The following is a 14,368-nucleotide window of genomic DNA, read 5'->3' on the forward strand; positions in this document are numbered from 1 at the left end:
AGGACAGAAACATTTCCAAAGCTTCTCTAGTATCACCCGGGCATTAACATTCCTCACGCTGCCTGGCAGCCGGTGTAAGCAGCCTCTCCTAAAACTCAACTCTAAGGAGGGCACAATGACATTACTCAGAGCTTGGCTGCTGTCGCCCTATGGCCGCTCAAATTCAGTGTCAAAGCTGAATCGCCCCTTCTGAAGAGGTTTGCTCTTCTCCACCCTCAGGCTGGGCAATGCACATTGCCAGGGAAGAGCTCTGGCCATAAGAGCACAGAGCTTCTCCAAGGCTCCCTTACCCCAGTTCTCAGAGAACAATTACAATGTGGGAGACTTCTTCAGCTGTTGTGGCAAACCCGCTTCCAGCCCAGGCGGCCTCTGAGCACCAGCCTTACTGTGGGCCAGCTCTGTGCTTTTCTTGGCTACCCCAGGGAAACTTATCTTTAAAAATAGGTTGGATTCAAGAAATTAAAAACAGGTTGGATTCAAGACTGCTCCTGGTGGGATCAGAAGGTGAAAAGCCCTAAAGTAGTGGGCACTGTCAGCCCACCCACACTCCCGCTGGCCCCTCTGCTTTGGCTCCCTTTCCTCAGCCTGGGAAAGCATTTACAGGGCCAAGCCCCTGGTTCACAGTAAGCCAGGCTCTGCTAGTCCTGAGCCTGGCTAACCACTCTTCATTTGCCCTGGCCAGGTGCATGACCCTCACCCCCTCTCTGAGCACATTACCACTGACCTAACTACAGCCCGCATAGGACTTACTCAGCTCAGCCACTGACAGGGTTTGATCCGGGACACTAGGTAGAGCCCAAGTCCTAAAATCATTAGGAGAAAACAGTTGCAGTTGGACTAATGGATGCAGGGTGAAGGGCCTATCCCGACAGGTCAGGAGGCAGCTCTGGACCTGCCCAACCTGACCAGAGTCCATCCTACTCTGCTGCCTGTCGGCTCTTGCGCTTTTCCTTCTTCTGCTCCTCGGCCACTGTTGGTGCTGAGGTCTCCTCAGGGCTCGTTTCTGAGCCTGATTCTGGTTCCAGGGGCAGTGACGGAGACTTCGCAAGCGGAGCCGATGCTCCGGCACCTGGGGAGAGAAAAGAGTTACAGGTACTGTATGACTACACGTCCTCTGTCGATTCTTTTGGCCCTTCCCAGCAGCACAGTGATGCAGAACCACCACAGCCAGTAACTACACTCAGTTCCCCTGCCCGGTATTATCTTATCAATAGTATTTGACTCATGTGACTTACCCAGGAGACCTCACAGTGCCCCAAGCCCTACTGAAGGGTATGGGAGCTCATTCGGGGCTGCTGTTGGAGGTCAGGACAAACTTAGGAATTAACTCCTGTGTTGGAAGGGGAGAAGTTCCCTGGAGGGCGGGTTGTACTCACGCTGGAGCCAGAACCACAGCAGCGCTTTCAGCTCATGGTTTCAGCAAACTCAGGGAGAGTTTCCAGGCAGTTCAAGTCGCTGCTTCCAGAATAAAACCCTAAGAGGCCACTTGCATGCCCAAGCTGTTCCCACAGCTAGATTTAGGCTGACAACTGACATCATGAACCAGGTCCCTTTTCTGATGTGGATGATAAAGTCCCTTGTGCAAAGCCTGGTTTACTATCCAACTTCCCTAGGCTTTCCACGCAGGAGAACCAGCACAGTTCCTCTAGGGTGCCAAAGAAAGTGGCCTGGATTGCACAGCCAAGGGAAGCATCATGAGCAGTATCTCTGGTGCACTTCTCCTCAGCAGGACGATATTGCCCAGCCCTGGCAAGAAGCGCCACATACAGCTGGAACTCAGTACTCCAAGAGAGATTTCTCTTCCTCTCCCTTCTCCCCACCCACAGTTCTGCTTTAAAGAGAAAGACAAGTACCTGAGGGAAGCTGCATGGTTTTCCCATAGCCCGCAGCTGAGGACATGGCTTGGCCCAGGGCCTGGTTAGAGCCCAATGGCTGCTGAGCGCTGGAGGATTTCCCCGACGGAGCAGCTCGCTGCTTGGATTTAGATTCTTTAGAAGTTTTGGTCCAGACCAGGCTCTCCCCAACCTGCAGGGCAGCTCCCATCTTCTGGGCAACCTCCACCATCTTTGCAAGCAAGAGAAAGAGGAGATGCTCATGAAGAGGAGCACTTCAGACAACAGAAAAGTCAACAACACTGCCAAAAAGAAAGAAAAAAAGCCAGAAAGCGAGAGCCGCGCAGCGCTGGCCACTGCCATGGCGCTCGAGGGAAACAGCTCTGCTAATAATTCAGTCTCTTAATTAAGAGGAAATCTTGTCTTGCTGCGTATTGATTGAAAAACAGGGCTTCAAAGAGGAGAAATGAAGCGAGCAGCTCTCAGCAGGTGGCTGCTCTGCTCAGAAAAATCTCATAAGCAGAGTTTCTCCCTAATCATTGGACTCCAAAGTCAAATTTCCTCCTCAATTGTTGCCACTCTTAGGGTGGCTACTTAGTTCAGCTGTCAGCTGGTAGGCACATACCTCAGGGTCAAAGTCAAGAGCACTGCTCTCCTTGGCAGCTTGGACCTTCTTCTCCATCTCCTGATACTGGCAGAGGGCTCCCTTCTTGTCACCCTGGTTATAGAGCAGGACAGCATAGTTCAGGTTGACAAGGGGGTTGCACCTGCAGGAAAGACACAGGAAGCTCGGACATGTCGGAGAAGCAAGAGCAAGTCCTTGGAGAGACTCGGTGCACGGGCTTGGTGATGACAGTGTAAATGATTCCTCTGTTTGCCTCGGCCCCCACAAGACTCTTCTCTGCAACAGCCACGTCTTAGCACTTGGGGACAGCTTGGGACTGTCTGGAGGAAGCAGCAGTGCCCCCCCCCCAGCTCTTGGCACAGGGGGCTTTCATCACACTGCAAAGCTGCCCCAACTTACCCAGGGCTCTCGCGGCTCTCCCAGTTTGTAGAGCAGATTTTAGTGGGACGAGGCAGCAGAACAGCCTCTCATGCTATTTTCCTACCTGACATGCTACAGAACACACTGTTTACGCTGCATCTCCCACCTCTCCTGTTCACCTAGTAAACCCATACACAACCCTATGCAGAGAAACTGGGTGGTATCTGCTAAGGAAGGACTCAAGGAGCCCAGCACCACAGGTAAGGCTGTGACCCTACACAGTCCCACCTTCCTTCCCGCTCAAACACTTCAACAAGGCAGAATGGCTCCGTGTAATTCTCATTCTCCGGAGGAGAGAGAGCACTGCCTCCCTGGTCTCCGTACATGGTAAGAGAAGGTCTCCAAGACCTGATCCGCCCTCAACTGCGTCAGCAAACCGTTCTGGGCATACTTCAGCGGTCTGGATTTCACCCTTAATTCGGAGAAGCGAAACGCACGTGTATTACGTGACAAAACAGAATCGGGAGGGTGACCGGCCGCAGAACCGGAGCTCAGGCGGATGCTCAGCCCGCCCATGTCGGACTGCGCGGCGTGGGCGGCGAGAGGCGCGTCCTACAGTTCGCTCAGTAAACCTGAGCGTGGGACTGGTGCCCTCTGCTGGAGCCTGGCAGGGGTAAGCCGGAGCCCTCCGGCACTCCGCACCCAAGACAGAGAAGTGTCAAGACAGAGAGACAAGCCTTCCCTTTGTGAACAGTGCAGAAGGGAAGGCTTCTGCTAACGCTGCTCAGGGAGTAGAAAGCGTGACCTGTGAGCCAGGACTACCCGTCCTCGGTAAGTTCAGTGACAGTGCTGTGGGACAGGAGATCTGGTGGTGTTTCAAACCATCCACCTTCAACGGAGAAATGGGAACACTCATCCTGGCTCAAAGAAAGAAAAATCCAAGCCCAAACCAAAGCCAAAGCAAAGGAAGAAATGCATGAAGAAAGAAATATTACCCCCCACCCCCATTTCTTTGGCAGGGGGTTGGGGAGCCGAAAAAGACCACACAAAAACCCACACCCACATATTCAAACACTGAAAAGGAAGATCAGAGAGATCTGGAAACAGCCAGTTTTAAAATTAAATGGACCTTATCGAACTAATTAGCCTTCAGGAGCTGAGAAGCAATAGGACAGTTAGAAAAATCATTAGCTAAATCACAGCAGCAAGAAAGGAGAGCTCCGAGCTGGAACCAGGGCTAAGAACCACTCTGGCTTTCCATGCCAGAGCGCCACAGGGCACTGAGGCCAAACGTCACAGCTCCACCACAGAAACTCTGATGGCAACGCAAAGAGCCAGAGCTCTTCACCCAGCCACCTTCATCCCACCCAGGCAGGTCCTGATACGCCAGTAGAGAAAGCTGGTGGGGACCTGGGTCCAGCCTTCCTCCTGATCAGAGCTCATCAGCTCACGACTGAGCAGCATGAGCAATCTCGAAGGCTCTGTCCTGCCCTGCTGGGCATGGAAGGAAGGCAAAGGAGTCAGCTGGACTCGGTCAGTGATGCTGGGAGGAAAGACCAACGTGTCATTGCAATAACAATGAAAAAAAGAGAGGAAAAAATAGGGGGAAATTATGAAAAAAGGTGAAAAGAGTGATTAAAAATATGAGAGATGTGAAAGATATGAAAAGGCATGAAAAATATGGGAAAATGATGAAAAATGTATAGAAATGTCATGAACCGTTTATGAAATGTTTATGAAAATATTGGAAATTATGGGAACATTATGAAAAGCTTCTGGAAAACTGAAAAATAGTGAAAATTTAAAAATGTTTTTTACATTGTGAAAAAATTGCGAAACATTGTGGGAAAATTCTGGGGAAATGTGAAAAATTGTGGGAAAATGTGGGGAAATGTGAAAGAATTGTGAAAATTATGAAACATGAAAAACTATGACATTTATGGAAATTGTAGGGAAATAGGAAAATTATTAAAAAGTACAGGAAATTAAGAACAATTCTATAACTTTCTGACAATACATGACAATATTATTCCAATATTATGAAAATATAAAGATTATGAAAACTGTGGGGAAATATTACAAATTATTTACAACTATTAAAAATGACTCCATGTGTAAATCCTTGGCCCCACTTTGCACAGGCTGGGATCCTCTGAGGTTGCACAAAGCTACTGATATTGGAAACAGAGCCACAAATGTTTACACAGCCTTTTGCTGCAGGCATGCAAATATTCCCAGGAAACTGAGGAAAAGAATCATCGTGGGATCAGCTAGAAAGTAAAATAGTAAAAGGAAAAGGGAAAACGGAAGCAGATCTGGGGAGCCCAAACTATTCAAAAACCCTGAGATGTTTGTTTCACAGAATCACACGGTTGGAAAAGACCTTTAAGATCATCAAGTCCAACCATTCCCATCCCAAGCTAAACCAGGTCCCTGAGCACCTCATCTCCCCATCTGTTAAACACATCCAGGGAAGGTGACTCAGCCCCTCCCTGGGCAGCCTGTACCACAGCCCCACAACTCTGCCAGGGAAGAACTTTTCCCTCCCATCTGCTCTGACCCTGCCCTGGGGCAGCTTGAGCCCATTGCCCCTTGTCCCATCTCCTGTCCCCTGGCTGAAGAGACCATTGCCCACCTCTCTGCACCCTCCTGGCAGGGCAGGGGAGGTGGGGAGAAGGCCTCCCCTCAGCCTCCTCTTCTCCAGGCTCCCTCAGCTGCTTCTCAGAGGATTTGCCCTCCAGCCCCTTCCCCAGCCTGGTTGCCCTTCTCTGGACTCGCTCCAGGACCTCAGGACCTCAATGTCCTTCTGATGGTGAGGAGCCCAGAACTGGACCCAGCACTCGAGGTGCAGCCTCACCAATGCCCAGTCCAGGGGCACAATCCCCTCTCCAGACCTACTGGCCACACTATTTCTGACACAAGCCAGGATGCCATTGGCCTTCCTGGCCACCTGGGCACAGTGCTGAGTTCCTCTGGCCACAGCACTGCAGTAACGGCAAGGCTCCTTTTAACAGCCCAGTTGCAAACACACTGTTAACAAAACAGAGGAGAAACGGCTACACTGCTGCCCTCAGACACGCTCCACACTAAGCTTTGTACCCACTTTCTCCCAGTTAAACCTTCCCTCTGCCCAGTTCAGAACAGGCTTTATCCCAAAACTCATGGCTCTGCACAGTGCTCAAACTTTGGGTTATAGAATATTCCGGGACAACTGGTTCATCTATCAAACCTGCTGCACTGGGCACAGATATTCACTGGAAGGCGACAGCCTGGAATCCAAAGTCACGGTGGGTCTGGGAGAACCTAATGAGGTTCAACACCCCAAAGTGTCAGGTGTTGCACTTGGGCCAGAGGAATCCCAGACATAGATACAGACTGGGAGTGGAGCTTCTGGAGAGCAGCCCTGCTGAGAAGGACCTGGGGGTGCTGGTAGGTGAGATACTTCCCATGAGCCAGCAGTGGCTCTGGCAGCTCGGGAGGGTGAAGAGATCCTGGGCTCCATCAGCAGAGGGGTGGCAGCAGGGACAGGGAGGGGATTGTCCCTCTCTGCTCTGCCCTCAGGAGGCCCCAGCTGGAGTCCTGCGTCCTTGTCCCCGTTGAACTGAGGCTCCAGTCCAAGGAAGATGTGGGACTGTTGGAGAGGGATCAGAGGAGCCATGAAGATGCTCAGAGGGCTGGAGCAGCTCCCCTATGGAGAGAGGCTGAGGGAGCTGGGCTGGTTCAGCCTGGAGAAGAGAAGGCTGTGGGGGGACCTCATTGCAGCCTTCCCATTCCTGAAGGGAGCAGAGAAACACGAGGGGAATCACCTTTTTAAGAGGACAGACAATGGCAGGACAAGTGGGATGGATTAAAGCTAAAGGAAGGCAGGCTTAAATTGGATATTAGGGGGAAGTTTTTTACAGAGTGGTGAGGGGCTGGAACAGGCTGCCCAGAGAGGGGGTGGGTGCCCCATCCCTGGGGGTGTTCAAGGCCAGGTTGAATGGGGCTCTGGGCAACCTTGTGTAGCTCCAGGCCTGGAGGCTCGTTGCCCTGCCTGTGGCAGGGGGTTGGAGCTCTGTGATCCTTGGGGTCCCTTCCAACCCAGACCATCCTATGATTCTGTGATCACCACTGACTCACTAACTAACCAGTGAAATAACCACCAGCGATGGTTGAGCTGAAACACTTCCCCTGTGTTTCTCTGAGCTGACCTGAATTAAAAAAAAATAATTTAAAAAAAAAGTGGTTTCAAACCAGGGACTTGGAGAGGTGCAGGAGCAAAAAAATCTCCCTGGGCAAACTAGGTGGGGTCAAAGCAGAGAGAGGGAACAAAGGAAGCTGGGTGAGGAAGGCAAAGCAACGCGATCAGCCGCCAGCTGCGATGCAGACCTACCTGTCCAGCGCCACGGCCTGCTCGTAGGAACGTTTCGCGTTCTCCACGTCTTCCAGGTTGGTCAGAGCGACTGCACCAAAGCAGAACACACACCCAAACTTCATTGTGAGGACGATTCTGAGTTGTTAGGTTTTACATTGTAAATAACTCGGTGGTAGGAGCGTGGTCCAGGCTCTGCTGGGATCAACCCCACAACTGCCATTTCTGACAAACATTGGTCTCGCTGAGAAGGGCCCAGTGCTGGAAATCCACACTCTCTCCTTAAGCAACCCAAACTCTGCCACATAGAAAGTCTTTTCTAACAATCAGTTGGGACCTGATGGCAATTTAACCTTCCTCTTCACCACAGCGAGAGAACAGACTATTCTGACTTCAAACCTGTTGATGACCCACTGGAGAACCTCTCCTCTGTAAAGCCTTGCACCACTCTTTACTTCAGCCCACACTTTCTTCTCTCTCTCTCTCTCTCTCATGTTGCATCCCCTAGGCTGGCGACCCACCGGAGCTGGGGGATGGAGAGCTACATACCTGCAAGGAGCATGTACAGCTCTCCCATCTTGGGCTGGAAGTTGATGGCGGCGCTGAGGAAGTGGAAAGCAGAGGCGTACTGCTGCATGGTGAGGTGGACCAACCCCAAATTGTACAAGATCTTCCAGTCAAAGGGAGCCAAGTAGTTTGCCCGCTTGAGGCAGCTGATAGCCTTCAAAAAAGGAAGACATGTGCTGACCTCTGCCCCAAGAGGGATCTTCTTCTTGAACAAAGTGAGGGAAGAAAGGAAAGGGAAGCGGGTACTTACCGCTACGTATTTCTTCTTCCCAAAGAAGCACATCCCGATGTTGTTCCAGAGCGGGGGGCTCTCCGGCACAGTGCTGGCTACCACCTTGTATTTGGAGAGGGCAACGTCAAAATCTCCATGGGCCTGCATCATGCTGCCAGCTGCCAGGGTAGCCTGTGAGAGAAGACAGGGACCAGCTTTCCCAGATGTAGCAAGAAGGCAACAGACCAAAGGAATACACTAAAGGTGTCTCAAGAGCAAGTGTTTCACTGTTTTCAGGTGTTTTCTTCTAGGGGCTCCCAAGACTGACAGTGGGGAGCATGTGGCAGCTCTGGAGTCACTCAACATACAGCAGAATCAATCACAGAATCACAGGATGCTTTGGCTTGGAAGGGATCTTAAAGATCATCAAGTTCCAACCCCCTGCCATGGGCAGGGACACCTCTCACCAGCCCAGGCTGCTCAAGGCCCCATCCAACCTGGCCTTGAACCAAGGCCCCATCCAACCTGGCCTTGAACACCTACATTGAAGCTGGACATGAGCCACCAATGTACTTCTGCTGCCCAGAAGGCCAAACCCATCCTGAACTACATCACCAGAAGTGCAGCCAGCAGATGGAGAGAGGGGATTCTGCCCCTCTGCTCTGCTCTGGTGAGACCTCAGGAGTGCTGTGTCCAGCTCTGGAGCCCTCAGCACAAGGAGGACATGGACCTGCTGGAGCATGTCCAGAGGAGGCCACAAAAATGATCAGAGGGCTGGAGCACCTCTGCTGTGAAGCCAGGCTGAGAGAGTTGGGCTTGCTCAGCCTGGAGAAGGGAAGGCTCTGGGGGCACCTGATAGCAGCCTTCCAGTGCCTGACAGGTGCCTATAGGGAAACTGGGGAAGAACTGTTCCCCAGTGGAATGACAGGATGAGGGGTGATGGGTTTAAACTAGAAAAGGGGAGATTTAGGTTGGATATTGGGAAAAAGTTCTTCAATATGAGGGTGGTGAGACACTGGCACAGGTTGCCCAGTGCAGTGGTGGAGGCCCCATCCCTGGAGACACTCAAGGTGCCTGATCTAGTGAAGATGTCCCTGCTCACGGCAGGGGGTTGGACTAGGTGACCTTTGAAGGTCCCTTCCAGCCTAACACATTCTATGATTCTATGAAACTGGAAGTAAAAGACCCTGGATACAGATGGCAAAGCTCTGATACCATCTCATCATCATTCTGATTGTTCTTTTTCACTCACACTACCTTGTAGTTGCCCGGGTCGTAAGTAAGCGCGTTTCCAAGGTGTTCAAAAGCCTTCTGGTAATCCCCAAGCTGGGAAAAGAAGTAAATAAGCATTGGAAATTCAGGAATAATGGGGGTTAAGGAGGAGAACACATGGCTGTTAAGACAGATACTCAGAGAAGTGAATTTTACAGTGCTTCTGTTGTTCACACGTGTTCTTGTTTGAGAATTTACAAAACAGGTTCTAAAAAGCCCTTGTTTTCTCTGAGCTGGAATCACTGCTGGGGAAGCTTTCCACACAGTTTGCACTGCGACACTTCTAGCCAGGAGCCAGCCAATGGTTAATACTCCTCCGCTCCTTCCTCTCTTCCAGCAAAGAGGCTCCAAAGCGCTGTCACCCCAGCCATTATACTGAAGCATCAGAGTCCAGCGCCTCCCAAAATTAACAGCACGTGGGGAGCTGCAGAAGCATCTTTAAAACCCCTCCAGAGAGACGCCGCAAACTCAACGCACAAACCACAACACAGAAATGCACGGGGGGCTGAATTCCCATTGATGTTATATCCGAGGTAGCCCTGTCTTACAGATCCCCTTTCCCTGGTCACACTCCTTTCCAAACCCACTGATATCCACTTAATTTATGCAAGGTTCCTGTGGAACTTTCCCAGCTGGAGCAAGGCAATGTTTTTTTTGAGCTCTACATTTTATCCTGTAGCACCTAGCAGGTAGGACAGTGCCTTTGTTATTTAAGTACCTTTGTTATTTAAATGCATCCCGATTTTCTCCTATGGGTTAACGCTATCAATTTCATGGCTGCTTTCGTAGGAGAATAACTTGCTGGGCTCCTCCTGCTCCAGAAGCAAGGTAATGCCTGGTCATGTTTCATTGTATTTGGAGGATTTTTAACAGAATTAGGGCAACTGCCAAACAGGATTCCTGCTCTGACTCAGGGCCAGGAAAATCAACTTGCTTTTCCCAGCAAAAGGCAAAAAGACGACAGAGAAAAACAAGCTCCATCACGTTGAATGTGGTCTTTAGCACAAGGTGTCCAAGTCCTAGGAAGTGGGGTAGAAATGGGCTCTAAAAAAACCTAAAAACGTGGTCATTTTCAAAATGAGGTAATAGCTACCAGTCTTCACTACCTGCAAGTAAAGCAATCCCAGCGCTGTCAGGATGTCCGTGTTCTCCGGGGAAAACCTGCAATGCAAAACCCGGAGAGCTGGCTGTTCACCAGGTACAAACAGGACATGGAATTAATGATGCTACATCAGACCAGTTTCACCCCAGGAAACTAAGGGGGATTATTAAAGGCAAATAGGGGAACGACTGCCATCTGCACGACATTAAACCCAAGCCTTCAAAACGTCTTCGAGCTAGAAATGGGAAGTCAGCGCAGCTCTGCGAAACAGATCTGGATGTATAATAGGATCAGGGGGTTTTGCTAAGCTTCAGAGTCAGTCTGCATCACTGGCCTGGAAATACAAAATGGGATTTTCCATTGCCTGCCCCGAACCAGCCCGTAAATCCACCCCAAGCCTCTCGGGCCACCTAGGCCAGGCAATCATCAGGACTTGGGATGGATCCTACGCACGCTCTCCGTCAGCCTGTTAGCTTACCCTACAAAAAGACTACAAACCTGGTTTCCAGCTCCCTGCTACAGACCAGAGCTCAGAACCACGGGTTAAGGTGTCCCTGGCCACACACACCACCCCGCTTTTAAGTGAAAGCGACTCCCAATCCTTCCCTGCTGGTACAAGGCTCACGCCACAACCTTGTAAAAGCATCTCCATTCCCACTAGGCTGTGAAGGCGTAAATAGGATGAAAATTTAGAATAAATAGAGAGTGGAAAGAGATGCTGTGTGTTTGTGACCTCCCTCATCTTAATAGTGGATGTCCCTGCTATCAAGACCTAAGAAATCAGATACTTTCAACCACACAGGCACGTTTAAACCTCAGCAAGAAAAAAACCACCTCTGCCCGATGGTGTATGAACAGGGAGCAACGACAGAGCGTCCTGGAGCCCGTAACAGCAGGCAAAGCATAATAGAGAGGTGAGAACAGAGAAAGGAAAGCAAAAACCCAGGAGTGAGGAGAAAGGAGGGCAGGGGAGGGCAGGGGAGCACTGAGATGACATCTACAAACCCTGTAAGATGCCTCTCAAGGATTATTTCCTTAATAAACATTCTAGATTGGTCCATATATCAACCGAACCCCGTATACGGTCACACAGCAGCCAAAAGCAGGTGTGTAAGGAAAGAGCGGGTGAGCAGAGCTGGTATGAAATGTAGATCCCCCAGCTGCTTCCAACAGGCTCCTGCTTTTCTTTAGCACTGGCCTCCATTACAAAACTACATTTTAAAAGCTCTGGTAAATCAGATGCTCAGGAATGCCCTAAAACAAGATAGATGGGTGCTGAGAAACAGCGACGGGGTGGGAGAAACCCTTGGCACACCAACCCATCCCTAGTCTGCCCACTCGCACGCTTTCACACACAAATCACTCCAAGAGAGAACAGCATGTGAAACCCTGCAACTCTTTTTGACAATGGGGGTTCAAGAGACACCCAGGGTTAGATCTTTTTGGTAGATAAACCTTTGGGATTTATGAAGGCAGTTTTAGAGAGGCTGGCTCCCAGGAATCTCTGTCCATTTGTTTTTCCACCTTGGTGTTTTTTTTGGCAGCCCTTCACAGAGCTTCCCTCTTCCCTGACACACTGTCAGCAGGAGGAGGCCCACAGCTGAGAGCAGAGACAGCCGAAGAGCTCCAAAGTGCCAGCTTTGCACAGAGACACTATAATTACCATTCTCTTTTTAATCACGTCCTCAATTCAGATCTGGGACACCAATCAAGTTTTTCCTGGCACAGGATGGGATATGGGCAGACAGAAAAGGGGATATATTCTTACTCTACGGCTTTCTTATAGACTTCGATGGCTTTATCCGTCTCCCCCTCCAATAGGTGAATTTTCCCCAGCATCATGTAAGTCAGATCGTGTCTGTTGAGCTCCAGGGCATGGTTTAGCTGGTCTCGTGCCTAAACACACAACCACAGAGAAGAGAAAAGGAATGAATAAGTGATTTGAGACCTCAGTGAAGCGAGAGCCGGAGAGCAGCTAGTGAAAGGCAGCAGCCAACACCCCCCAAGCTGAACTCTGGCAGCAAAACCCAGCCTAGCTAATTGTTGAAACGAGCCCTGCATCAGGAGCCACGTGCTTCGAAGGACAGGGAAAGGCAACGCAGTAGGCTTTGAGCCAAGGAGCAGAGGAGCACGGGCCTGTTCCTGTATCTGACTTTGCTTTGAGGGAATCTCGGGGTGTGGGAGGTTAACGGGGTCACTGCAGTTTATTCTTCACTAAAACGCTTCCTCTGGCTCGAGTAAGCACAAGAAGCGAATCAGCTCTGGCCAGGCCCACAGTGACACCCTCCAAGAGGAGACCCCTCGAAGCACACCACCCTCTCACTTCCTCAGGCCTAGCCAGCGGGCCAGCAAGGCCTCTTTGCTCTCTCCGAACCCGGGGTATATTCAAACCACTGACACAGTAATGCAGTCCTGCTATATTTGTTACCAGCAACTGCTGAGTTGCTGGGAACTGAGAGAGTCCACCCTGAGGGCGTGGAGGCTGCTGCCCAGGGTGAGCAGCTATGGCTCTGACAGCAACGCTGAGACAGTAGCAGGTCCCCATGCGGAAACCGTTAGCGCTGACAACACACCCCAAGCGGGAAGCTACGCTCCAGAGCTCTCGGCTTTGCGGCCGTGCCTCCTATAGGGAACATGGTGGGGGTTTGCTGCACAAGGACCGCAGCCCTCCACCAGGAAGAGCAGCAGGGAGCAGCTGGTCCAAACTGGGAACAAAAGGTTTCTTAAAAGCTGGATTTCCCCTTACAGCATAACCCCGCAGGATCAGAGGCAGCTCACTATGAGCACCCAAGGGAGGGTTAGGAGGAGAGCTGGATGCGCCGTGCTCAGACCCAGGAAGAAAATTCCATTCCAAGCTTCCAAAAAGTTCCTTATCAGCTACAAAGCAACCAAAGTTATCATGGCCCAGATTGCAGCTATGCTCTTTGATGATGTTTTGCCCTGGCTTTGGTGCAAAAGTTGCTTCAGACACAGGAGCAAATCCCTTCCACAGAGGTGAAGAGGCACTTGCTGTGCCTCCAGCAAACCAACCTCTCTGAATCCTGCCAGACTCAAGGGGCAGCAAGTTTCCTTCAGAAAGTCTCTGCAGGAGTTTGAGCTCTACGCCGGAGAAATGGTTTGGGTCATTTCTATCACTTTTATCTTCTCTTTCTTCAAGAAGATGGAACCAGCATGCTCCACGAATTGCTGCTCCTCACAAAACCAGCACTGTTTACTGTTCTGGTTTTAAAAGGTTGGGAAACAGAAGGGGCTCTTGTTGGAGCACAGCTGGTTTTCCGTCTGGTTTGAGGTGGCTCTTGGAAGGTTTCTCAAACATTCCCTTTAAAACCAGAAACACTCACTGAAGAAATCCCAGTTCAGAGAACTCCTGACAGGCAGCAAGGCTAACCAACCTCAGTGTCACTCCTTTCCAGCTTTGCTAACTTGTGGCAGACTCAAAGTTACTTAACATGCAAATGAAACCAGAGACAGCCCACAGCCTTTTGCTCCCAAAACCCAACGCCGAAGCAGAAAACTTCCATGACTCGCTTCAAACTACCAGAGAGAGTGAGATTTCTGGGAACCCTGCTTCCCATCTGTCAGATAGAGATGACAAGCGTTTGCTTTACCTTGTTGAAGTGTTTCAGGTACATGTAGCACACACCCAGGTTGTGGCTGATCTCCTGTAAAAAAATAAGACACAGCATAACCCCCAAAACCAAATCGGCACGAGGTTTGAGATAGACACTATGTAATCCATCTGTGGCCCCAGTCAGCACTGACCTGGATGTGCCTGCCCACACCTTTCCTGCTTTGCGGATCAAGTTAACCCAAGTTACATGCAGTTTTGGGTGCCACAGTACAGGAGGGACACAAAAATACTGGAGAGCGTCCAGAGGAGGGCAACAAGGATGGGGAAGGGTCTGGAGGGGAAGGCTTAGAATGAGAGGTTGAAGTTTGCTTGGTTTGTCCAGCCTGGAGAAGAAGCAGCTGAGGGGAGACCTCATTGCGGTCTGTGGCTTCCTGATGAGGGGAAATGAAGGGGCAGGCTCTGATCTCTCTCTGGTGA

General features: G+C 50.6%; 1 protein-coding gene across 1 annotated transcript in view; it reads right to left on the minus strand.

The window, feature by feature from the left end:
* Window positions 1-917: 917 nt before the first annotated feature.
* Window positions 918-14,368, minus strand: part of BBS4 (Bardet-Biedl syndrome 4) — a gene marked incomplete at both ends in the record, with an annotated part of 38,181 nt that continues 24,730 nt past the window's right edge. Inside the window, 10 exons of the mRNA XM_084267924.1 lie at window positions 918-1,069; window positions 1,854-2,064; window positions 2,458-2,599; window positions 7,190-7,259; window positions 7,718-7,889; window positions 7,986-8,138; window positions 9,204-9,272; window positions 10,325-10,379; window positions 12,089-12,216; window positions 13,929-13,982. Of these exons, the coding sequence (XP_084124050.1) occupies window positions 918-1,069; window positions 1,854-2,064; window positions 2,458-2,599; window positions 7,190-7,259; window positions 7,718-7,889; window positions 7,986-8,138; window positions 9,204-9,272; window positions 10,325-10,379; window positions 12,089-12,216; window positions 13,929-13,982 (1,206 nt within the window). The remainder of the gene's footprint in view (window positions 1,070-1,853; window positions 2,065-2,457; window positions 2,600-7,189; window positions 7,260-7,717; window positions 7,890-7,985; window positions 8,139-9,203; window positions 9,273-10,324; window positions 10,380-12,088; window positions 12,217-13,928; window positions 13,983-14,368) is intronic.

Source organism: Gallinula chloropus, assembly GCF_964237585.1.
Source record: "Gallinula chloropus genome assembly, chromosome: 9".
Taxonomy (NCBI): Eukaryota; Metazoa; Chordata; class Aves; order Gruiformes; family Rallidae; genus Gallinula; species Gallinula chloropus.